The 11,489-nt window shown below is 37.0% G+C and overlaps 2 protein-coding genes across 2 annotated transcripts; both read left to right on the plus strand.

Annotated features, from left to right (window-relative positions):
- The first annotated feature begins 3,455 nt into the window (after nucleotides 1-3,455).
- Nucleotides 3,456-4,903, plus strand: LOC106100145 (23 kDa integral membrane protein-like). Its single transcript, XM_013278892.1, has one exon. The coding sequence runs from the start codon at nucleotides 3,541-3,543 to the stop codon at nucleotides 4,330-4,332; it is 792 nt and encodes a 263-aa protein (XP_013134346.1). The 5' UTR covers nucleotides 3,456-3,540; the 3' UTR covers nucleotides 4,333-4,903.
- Nucleotides 4,904-5,044: 141 nt separating this feature from the next.
- Nucleotides 5,045-7,296, plus strand: LOC106100152 (CD151 antigen-like). Its single transcript, XM_013278905.1, has one exon. The coding sequence runs from the start codon at nucleotides 5,266-5,268 to the stop codon at nucleotides 6,028-6,030; it is 765 nt and encodes a 254-aa protein (XP_013134359.1). The 5' UTR covers nucleotides 5,045-5,265; the 3' UTR covers nucleotides 6,031-7,296.
- Nucleotides 7,297-11,489: the final 4,193 nt, after the last annotated feature.

Below are 11,489 nucleotides of genomic sequence, written 5' to 3' on the forward strand. Positions count from 1 at the left end.
TTCATTGATGTTGGCAGCAACTTATAGTCTCTTTCCCACATTAGGGTTTTTATCCAAAATATTTACCCCCTAATTTTAATGGCGTAAAAATATATAGCCAAAAGCGTGACGTAAGTGTAGGGCTTTTTATTAAAGAAAGTATTATTCAAAATTATGCTGTAATTGCTGACATCTTAGGCAACAAAGAAGTGTGTGTTTACGCTTTATTATAATAGTATAGATAGATTAGAACTGTCTATATATATATCGGAATATTAATTAAATATAGGATACACGTAAGTAACATTTATGAAGTCAATTCTAATATTTTTGTAACAAAAACTGTACCTAAAATTATTTACAATCAATATCTAAAGACGTTCAATTCTAATAGTTTTTACAGAACAGTCTAACTATTCAGCTACAACTGCGTGTAGGCAAAGTTAAAGTTGTGCAATCGGACGCACAATTTTAACTGAAATACGACACATCAGTTAAAACTGTCAGAACTGAGAGTATGTAGCGCGCCCTAAGTTATTTTCACTGATACTATGCAGTTCTCTTTTTCCTTTTCTTTGCCAGTTGCCTTAAAGTGAAACTAACTTAGACATATAAATGTATAAATGTCAGAGGTCAATTAAAAACATTGTTCAAACACTTTTTTCCATTAAATTCTTAAATGGCTACATAACATTATAAAAAGGCATTTTGACAAGAAACCGGAGCCTTAACTTTGAAAATCTTATAATAACTTTATGAATAACTAAAAACTTTTCTGTTGGGTTTTTTCGTTAGCGACGCAACTGCGCCCCGACTTCTAACTAAGTGGAACTTTGACGGCCAGTTATGGTAACTAGCCAGACATGCCACCCTATGCCACCCAATGCCACCCAATGCCACCCAATGCCACCCTCTGCCACCCCGCAGGGGTTCATGAATAAAATCATCCATGTGTTTATTAGGGCGTGTTTCAATAGGAAGTTTTTCAATACGCGAACATCCTACGTCAATTTTAAGTCCCGAAACCAGAATATATTCGTATCGTTATTAGAAACAAAACAAACAGTACTTTTATTGTATTGCTATTTCTTAAAAAAAAAAAAACATTTTCATATCTTCATTTCTCATAAAGTGACTCAGTTATAAAACTTGCGAAAATTATGGCACTAATGCCAGCTGGCGAAAACTAGTTTTAAATAACAAACTCGCCTGCGACTCGGTCGGCGTTGAATGAAAAAAAAAACAAAAGCAAATAGGCTATGTGTTCTTCCAGACTATCCTCTACATCTACACCAAATGTCATCGAGATCCGTTCAGTAGTTAAGGCTACAAACTCTAACATCCATCCATCCATCCATCCATCCATCCATCCATCCATCCATTCATCCATCCAAACTTTCGCATTTATAATACTACTAAGATATAAAAAAACCTTCAAACACTAGATGGATAAAGTATAACAAAGGGTTTTAGCTTAACCCAAACTTTTCTAAGTACCATAAAGATCGTCTACTATAGCGCCCCTAGTAGACAATTTCCGCAACTCTGACAAACTTCATCTAAACATCTATCGACCGCAGCGACATCTATTGTTATAATAAATCGGAATATTGTCGCAACACTACTTGCATTACGCATAACATTTTGACTGGAATACGTAATTGTTGTCAAAAAATCGATAATATTGCGTGTTGCGTAGCCACACCCTACAAGTGGTAAAACCCCCTTGTTTTTAATTACAATGTTTACTACGGTACAATTGAATTGGAGTTGTGTTTTATACTAGCTTTCGCCCGCGACTCGGTTCGCGTGGGATTGAAAAAAAACAAAACTGAGTAGCCTAATTGTTCTGCCAGACTATCCTCTACGTCTATGCCAAATATCATAGAAATCTAGATAAAAAATAGAATAAAACAAAATGCAGTTTTAGAGTTTTCTTTTTAAATTTATAAGAGTAAATAATAAGCAAAACAAGTTTAACTAGAAACTATTTAAGACGTCAATAGCCTAATTTCTAAGTTGGTTAGTAGTCACGTAGTCCCGAGTTCATATCTTGACTGTGAACCATATCCTTGAAGGGGTGTTAAGAGCGCACACCTGCAACTAAACTATCGCACAACTGATGAGCGATTGTCGTTTGTTTCGCAGCCAATTCAACTGTTTAGTTGCACAATTAAATAGCGAGTAGTCTCTATATGCGCTCATAGGAATCAAAGCGAGACTAAACAGTTTTGCGATAATTTAGTCAAAGGTGTGCGCGCTTTTAGAATAGATACGATATATTCTTTAGTAAATTTTAACGAAATCTAACAAACACAATGTGACCCCCCGCACGATCTTGCTAAATAATTGAATAATAAAGACATACAAATCGAGTTATCCGTATGAGTAATAGCAAATACATCGGCGATATCTCACCGTGTTTGTTTTGGAAATTAGTGTGATATAACGTAAGCAACGAACATCTTCACGACCGCGTTAAAACATAGTAGTAAATAATACTATTAAACTTTACTACTTCAACACTGTTAACATTCAATCTTACGACAGTACATCCACTTAAATAATTATTGAATAAGAAGCCTTACCAAATGCAGAATATAAATTTATTGGAAACTGGTCGATTCTAATTTAAGCTCAAATAGGTTTAGTTCATCACAGTAACTGTTCAATTGACGTCCATTGCGACCAGATAAAGACTGTTTACAAGGACCTTGTCGCGGTCACCTCGCCCCTGACTCATTGTGACTACACTATCATTGATGGAACATTTTATACTCTGTGGTCAGAAATATTGAAATATATTGTTTATTTCGACTAAATTTCAACTCTTTATGCCAAAAATATTTGATTAAACCCCAAATAAGAACGTCTGGCTATGACTTTTCTTATAAAATATTTTACTTCGAAAGTATCGTATACTAATGTGTATTTTGTTAAAAAGTATGTTAAAAAACAAGGCCTTCATTTAAACTCAACAAAAACAACATTACGAATACTAATAGCAAAAAAGAATAAAGTAATTTGAGGGAAAAAACACAACAAACTACCCCTTTTTAAGTATTACCCGTTTTATCTCCCCTCCAGATCTAAGCTCACCCTCCCTTAGTGATTATAACTCTAGTCTTTTACGTTACATTTTAGTAAACAACAAAAAGCTAGACATAATGCTTATTTAATAAAACCTTCTTTGAAATACATTACATTTTCTATTCGAACGTTTTTTTCAGGCTTTATCGTAATTAGAAGTAAATATCATTCTCAAAAACTGCAACATAATTGCATTAGAACTAATGATGTACAAATGAATTAACAATTCTTTTTACTATCAACAGTTTGATTAATTAATGTCCAAATATGACGCAGATGACAGGAAAAAAATCTATAGAGTCATAAACAGAATCCGCGCTGATGATTCACCGCGGAAAGGATCGATCAGAGTACTATATCGCCGTTAAATAAAACCGCCGTCCGCGGCGCCGGCACGCCATTCAATTGTGAAACTTGCGCGGGACGGACGTGCGCGTGCGGTCGCTACACATACAGATCTTATCACACGACATGGCTCGAGGCGAAGGTTTCCGAGTGCTGCTGCACGTGCTCAATGGTGCCATGCTGGTGCTCGCGTTAGCACTAGCCGCGGCATCCATCTGGTTCTTCTGCCAAGTGTACGAATTCACCAGCCTGAGAAACAGCAACCACTACCTCCTCGACTACAAACTGTACTGGCCTCAAGCTATACCCTGGATCTTCTTAATCGTCAGTGTGATAGTGTTGTGTGTCAATTCGTGCGGATTCTCCGGCGCCAAAAAAAACAGTCGTAGTCTACTCGCAGTTTACATAATCAGCATGTCTGTTGTTGTGTTGTTGTTGATAACCGCCGCTGTGATATCACTTGTATTCGCCGATAATAAGTCTACGGATGACTTCGTGAAGGACACCGTGTGGGACGTGTACTTCCAGGCGAAGACGGACAACGAGGTGGCGGCGTCGTTTGGCAGCATCGAGCGCAAGCTACACTGCTGCGGTGCTGACAGCCCTCGCGACTACAAGAACTGGAAGGCTGAATTCCCGATGTCCTGCTGCGACGTCTACTACCACGGCTTCCTTGACCCCTATACTATCGAGTGTGAGTTTACCAACAAGCTGGCCAACGAGCGCTACGGCTGTTCCACGGTAGCCGCGCAGTACGCCAGGATCGCTATAAAGGTGATGTCGGCAGCATCAATATTCATAGCGTTCATCGGCCTTATAGCTATAGCTATCGCCGTCGGCCTTTACAAATCCCTAGCGATCAGACCTCCGCCGATGGTCGTGCAATATGAATCCGAGAGTAAAAAAGTTCTACTGTAAAGACTCTAAGTGAAGATCTGATGTGTTACTTGTGAGTGATCAAACGCCAATGATTGCGATTGGCTGATCGTAATAATTACGTCATCTTACCTTTTAAAACGACAGGTTGTTACTTTGGTCCAGCGCGTGTTATAACGCATGCGAATCTAGTCTTTATCGACGGTTACGTAGACGATATAAGGCGGGAAATCGCGTGTTACAGCTGTGACCAAATTTTGCAATATTTGTAAGTATTTATTGACACACTTTAGTGCTACTTAATATAAGAATGTGACCTTCTTCTTGAAGATGTTTTAAAAAAGACCACTTGTGTAATTTTTAAATCAGTGACCAAATAGATAAGAAATATTGCAGTTTTAGAATTAAGATTTTAATGCATTCCCGCCGATGAAATGTTTTTCCCTTCTCACTGAGAGAAAGCGACTAACTTCTCACGGTTATTGAATAATCGATGTCAAAGCGAATCTCTAGAATTGTTAATTTATAAATAGCATCCGATTTACGACATTGTAATTATCAATTACACAAATATGTTGTAACAGCAAATAATGAGCTTAAATGACTGTAATTAATAATAATAGTAAAAATAATTAATGTGTATTAATAAGACACGCAATGCTTGCTTTGAAAAGTTAATTTAACTGTACTTTAGGCTATGGTAATTAGTTATTTAGTCGTTAATGAATTAACTGTAATGGCAGAGTGTAAGTGCAAAAATCTCATAGCGTATAAGTTAGTCGTGTAGAGCAGGCGGTTATCGTGTCCACCTTCTACAATCGTGTGCGCGCTGACTCTGAAAGTGTGTCAACGATAAAGCTCAAATTCGCGCAAAACAAATCCCCGAGCGGCGCCCGCGCACGCTTTATAAAACTAGTTGCGTCAGCGGCGCGCTTTTCATTACGAAGGCTGCTATCGGAGGCGACGGTCGACAACATGGCTAAGGACGAGCTGATCAAGGGTGTGCTGTACATCCTCAATGTACTATACGCATTGTTCGGGCTGGTGACAGCCGCCACTGGCATCTGGTTCTTCGTGCAGCTTACTGAGTTTGTGACCCTGAGGAATACCAATCACTACTTGCTGGATTACCGAGTGTACTGGCCGCAAGTAGCACCATGGCTGTTCATCCTTCTGGGCTTGTTCGTCATGATGATAGCGTTGTGCGGTTGGTGCGGCGCCAACAAGGAGAGCCGAGGACTGCTGGGAATTTACGCGATATTCCTCATCCTGATCGTGATCGGGCAGGTGATCGCAGCCACGCTCATCTTCGTGTTTGTGGACGGCGAGGACACCGACAGATTCATAAAGGACACGGTGTACGATGGCTACTATAACTCGCAATCCAATCCGGACGTGTTCAAGGCGTTCGGGCGCATCGAGAGGAAGCTCCGCTGCTGCGGTGCCAACGACGCTCGCGACTACCGCAGTTGGAGGAACGACCTACCGCTCACCTGCTGCCAGGATAGCTATTACCGCGCCACATGCGAATTCACCGACAAGGAAGCCAATGAGAGGCTCGGTTGTGCTAAAGTTGCCTCTGTTTATACGAAGATTATTAGCTCGTCCGTTGCTGGCGCTTCCCTTATAATCTCGCTGCTGGAGATCGCGGGTGTGGTGCTCGCCTGGAAGCTGTTCAACTCGCTGCAGGAGGTGGAGCACTACATTACGGAGCGCAAGGAGGGTGAGACGGAGTGCTAGCACTGATGCCGACCTCAGTCAGTATTAATTGTACCGCCGATTTGTACCATCTTAGTTAGTAACTCGAATACGACGCGACATCGACACGCCTGTAGTGACTTTACTAAAAGTTTTCACTGAACGCTTTCACGGCGCTCCGCTCACGTAGGGATGAACTTCGTTTCCTTCGGGGAAGGAATTTAGGAATCTTTGTCCCGGTTTTTCCTGATCATTTACATGTCACATCTACTTATGTCACCCTAGTTACCATTTAAGTGATCTAGCCATTACCGAGGTATCAATTAAGTTGCGAGTTCATTATGCAGTTATTCAAAGGCCAATTAAATACGCGTTTATTTAAATGTTTAGGTTAAGTTGTTGATTTCTAAAGTGTATCTGTGCATTGTGTGGGGGCCACGCCTAGGGTCGGCTGTAACACTGTCTTAGATTGGGCTTAATCAGTAATTTCCTCGTCTGATTCCATGATTCATTACCTGCCTTGAGTCACAATGGTACTCAATTGCATCTCGTAATCTGTCAACTGACCTTCCCCCCTCCCTGCCACACTATGTTAATGTGATGTGTTCATTGCGCGCGCGGCTTGCGCAACCGCCTAGTGAAGTGCTAAAAGAATCCATGGATAGCTACTTGAGATTTTCGATCGTGTCCCACTTAAGAAGGTCTCTTATGTGAAATTAGTGACCTTCGATCGACCAACTTATAGGCTTTATTGCGACGACTTACGGTTCAATATAAATGTTTGGTATTTGTTTACAAATCGACCATCGATGTATGTTAATTTTTACGCAACAGTGTGCCCCCGCCTTAGGATTTCGTCATTTTTATTGTGTATTCAAGCGCCGTGCTATTGACAGGTGTTCGTAGTTCTCGCGTTGTGTCGCAATCATTGCGTATTTATATAGTTATTTAATGTCGTCTCTGTATGTCGGTCCGTCTATGTAATGTAGTAGAGGAAAGTTTCCGTCCGTATGTTAACCGTGTTTGTGTCTGAGGACTGAACGATTGTCGAATGTAGTTGTAAAAGTTGTAATCGTTTAGTTCCGTGTGCTAATGTTTGCAATCCGCATGCCAAAGAGAATGTACCTACAGTACACATATGTATATATTTTGCATGCAAAAGATATAATTTTTATAGCAAGCGCGCGTCACACCATACATTATATTTAAGACATATTTTTATAAATAAAAGAGATATTATGTAAAAGTCGTACCTAGTCTTAAGCCATTTCGTTTTTAAAGAAAATAAATAAACATTTTTTTATAAAATAATTTATTTCATTTCCCTGCGAAAATCATCTTGAAGCTGTCTTATTCTTGAAATTCTAACAAATTGAAAATCAATTACATCTGACTATCCCAAAAACAATAAGAATACTTATAAAATCTACAGCTTTTACAAAGCTAAGTTATTTTTGCAATACGTTATTGACTTATTTACTTCGTTTGGATTAAACATAAAGGAAGTAATGTTAACGTAATATAATATCGTGATTTTATTTAATTATACAATTGTATGCAATTACATAAAAACGTGATTAACAAAAACCACGAACTATTTAATTGTTAAATACGCAAATTATAATAGATTCCTTACCGCATGACTAACTGTGAACAAGACGTAGATCAATTTATACGAGTATTTAGGTATTGATAATTCAAGACATTGAAATAATTTAGATGAATCATATTTACACTATAAAAAGGTGAGGATTATAGATGTACTTATGACAAAATTTACGTACATTATTAGTAACTACTAGCTGTTCCCATGCGACTTCATCCGCATGAAATTGTGCAAATTTTATTTTATTGTTTACATTTGTCAAATTATCAATAGCAAATGTCACAATGACATGACATGACATACCTTGACAGTCTTGCTTCCTTGATGTTGGCTGCAACTTATGGTCTCTCTCCCACATTAGGGTTTTTATCTAAAATATTTAATATTTAAAGTTTAATGGCGTGTAAATATATAGCCTAAAGCGTGACGTAAGTGTTGGGCTTTTTATTAAAAAAAGAATTATTCAAAAATATGCTATAATTGCTAAGATCTTAGGCAACAAAGAAGTGTGTGTTTACGCTTTATTATAATAGTATAGATTTTACTCTCAACTTAAATTCAAATTATACTGAATAACGCAAAAGAATAATCAAGTTATACTATAGATGTCCATCGCATTAATTTAATTTAGGGCGCGGTTGGGCGTCATAAACTCCAGAAGTCCTTGTTAATCTCCCCCCAAAGAAAAAAGAAGGCTTCATATTTGCCCAAGGCGCTACTACCTAAAACCAGTATTGTTTAAAGTATATTTTAAATGGCTTTCGTTATGGCTTCGGGCTTAAAAAGTACTAAGAGTCAAGGTAACCACTACAGTTAACAGTTGACAAGGTAAAGCGTTACAACACTCCATGCTTGTGACACATATAAGGATATGTTAAAGATATAGAAAAAAAAACCTTTATAAGATTGATGATTCAGGTTTAAAATATATTTTTTTAATTTCCTTGAAGTCGTCATCGAATTCATTGCACCATAGCGATGAGGAAATTAAAAAAAGTTTGAAGTAAGAGTTTTATCAAATGGTTTTGTGTTTAAAAATGTATGAAAAGAACATTTTTTATCTGATGGATATAATTAAACACTTACGACCGGTCTCAATAACGCATCCTCGATCGTTTTTAAGTGATCTCGGATCTAAATTTCAATCCAAAAATTACTAAACGTATTCAATAACCAAACCACAGATTGCTTTCCGAAAATGCATTCTATCTACTAGAGGGCTTCAATCTCTATCTATCTAATATGTAGGAAAACAGAATAACTCTTAAGATAAGCGTATTTCCCGCATTTTATTATTAGTCAACGTGGTTTATTTTTACTCAAAGGTAATCCCACATTATCTCTTTATCTTGTCTGATTTAAAGAATTGAACTATAAAAAAAATATTTGTAAAAAGAGAATACGTGGCATTCTATCGATATAACCGTGGGTTAATTTAGCCCACAACAAATATCTCTATCTAAGAGAGAGATAGAACAACATGGATAGAGGTTAGAATGTGCCCACGGTCATAAGCAACTTAAACTAATTGTCTAGCATTAATTGGCACATAATCTATATCTATTCCTTTATATCTATACATGTAATAAAATTGGAGTGTCTATTTGTAATATGCTAAGAAAAATTCAAGATTTCGGAAAGATGATTTGTGTTATTGATAACGATTTAAAAGTTTTTGTCTGTCTGACAGTAAGCCGCGTTTGTTACGGGTAATCTCCGAAACGGTTGGACCGATTTCGATCGGACTTTTACTGAAGGGTAGCTGACATGGACGGGCATGTTATAGACTACTTTTTTTATCTTAATATTGCGTGGATAAAGTCGCGGGCAACAGCTAGTTTTCTTATAATTTCATTAGTTCCGAGTTCAAGAAATCGTTACTTTATCGCGCCAATTTCATAAGTTATGAATCACTTTTTGTAGGCGACGCTTTCCTCTTTCCTATTACTACGCAGAATTTTTTAAATACATCTGACTCGCCATAGAACTTATATATCTATCTTTTTTTACTAAAAATTCTGAGAAGTCGATTAATTTTTTTCCACTTCGAATTATACGTGACTGTTACAATTCACAAAATATCGTGACTATGTTTTTCTGTTCATCTAATTCATTCAAGCGTAAAGTGATGCTCAAACTTTATTATCTATACTTACTACTAACATTATAAAGAGGAATGATTTGTATTTTTGTATGTATTCATGTAACTCAAAAGCTACTTGACCGATATCAAATTTTTACACCATTTAAAATCTATGTTCCTGAGCAACGTTTTTACTATTTTTTTTTTTAATTACACGCTGGCGAAGTCGCGAGCAACAGCTAGTACCAAATAATTTAATCAAGGCGAACTATTTCGTTCCATAAATTGGATTAACAGCCTCCCATTAATCATTCCTGTCTACCCATCATCAGCTTCGGCTTAGTCTGTTATTTAGTAGAGTTTAAACAACGTTCATTACTTTCAAATCACTTCTCACTTGTGTACTACGATAGTAGTAACGATTTGTGATTCGGCTATATTCGGCTATACTCTGCTATAGTAGCCTATTGCGAGCCATTGATGCTATCGTTACAAAGTTTGACAATCGCTGTACAAAACCGGTTTGTTTTCGTTGCACAAAAAAGTGTACGCGAGAGTACGAGGTGCGTTACTACGTTACGAGGCCATTCATCTTATGGTAAAATGACCTACTTCAAGTCATAACAAACGTTTTAAATTCTTTAGCCAGTTCTGTCAGTAGCAGTGTCTTGTACACTGCCGAGAGTTGTCTCTCTTTTTTGCATAAGGAATGAAAAGGCCGAGAATATGATACAAGGCTTTAAACAAATAAAACCCACCCATTTGTTGTTGTACCACTTATGTTTGTTTAAAAAATGTCTAGTGTTTTATGGGCATAGATTACGTAGCTAACATGCATACTAATATTATAAAGTAAAATGGAGCTTTGTATATCTGTAATAAATGATATTTAAAAAAACATTTTTAAGTGATATAGTCGTAAATATATTCTCGAATTCTATCAACTTATTTATTGAGTTTTCAAGTTAATTGTTTAGCGAGAACATTTAGCTGCCTGCGAGTCACTTAACGATGCTAACAATTAACACAATATCGAAATTTTAGTACTAATAAATTAACTATTTACGGTTTATTTCCACTGTCGAAAAACATATATATAGACAAATTATATATGTAAAAGAAATAGACAAGAATCATGTTAAGAATATCGGCTGGAATACAAAATTCCAAACGGCAAGCCAAATAATCTAATAGACATTAACAAAAAAAAACAAAACAATAAAACTCTGAGCCTGTATTTCACTCCATCTTCAATAATATTTCTTCAATTTCGTATTTGTACAAGCATCGATAGCTTACCTCATATAACACTTGTACTCACGCGTATAGTACGCGCTGTAACCAGGTCACAGACCTGTTTACCGCGCAAGCCTTATCAACTACAACATATTGCAATACTTGTTAGAGCCTCCACAAACACACACCATGTCGAATGTATCTTGTGTGCCAATTAATGGTGATTACAATACATTCACTGAGTTAGAACGCACCTGATGTGCGAATGTCGTACCCGTGTGGCTTCACCCGCATGAAATTATAAAAAACTTTATTGCAAATGTCAACATACCAATTACCTTACTATGACAATCTTGCTTCCTTAATGTTCAGCAACTTATGGTCTCTTTCCCACATTATAGTTTTTATCCAAAATATTTTCCCCCTAAGTTATATTGCGTGAAAATATATAGCCTAAAGCGTGACGTAAGTGTAGGGCTTTTTATTACAAAACCGACTTCCAAACAAAATACACTAAAAACAAAACAAAATGCACTAAAAACAAAACAAAATATTCTCAAAAAAACAGTACACTAA

The sequence above is a fragment of the Papilio polytes genome, unplaced genomic scaffold (assembly GCF_000836215.1).
Source record: "Papilio polytes unplaced genomic scaffold, Ppol_1.0 DF824325.1, whole genome shotgun sequence".
Taxonomy (NCBI): Eukaryota; Metazoa; Arthropoda; class Insecta; order Lepidoptera; family Papilionidae; genus Papilio; species Papilio polytes.

What these genes read in the sequence shown, in the direction of transcription:
- LOC106100152 (XM_013278905.1), top strand. Translation starts at nt 5,266, where the DNA reads ATGGCTAAGGACGAGCTGATCAAGGGTGTGCTGTACATCCTCAATGTA.
- LOC106100145 (XM_013278892.1), top strand. Translation starts at nt 3,541, where the DNA reads ATGGCTCGAGGCGAAGGTTTCCGAGTGCTGCTGCACGTGCTCAATGGT.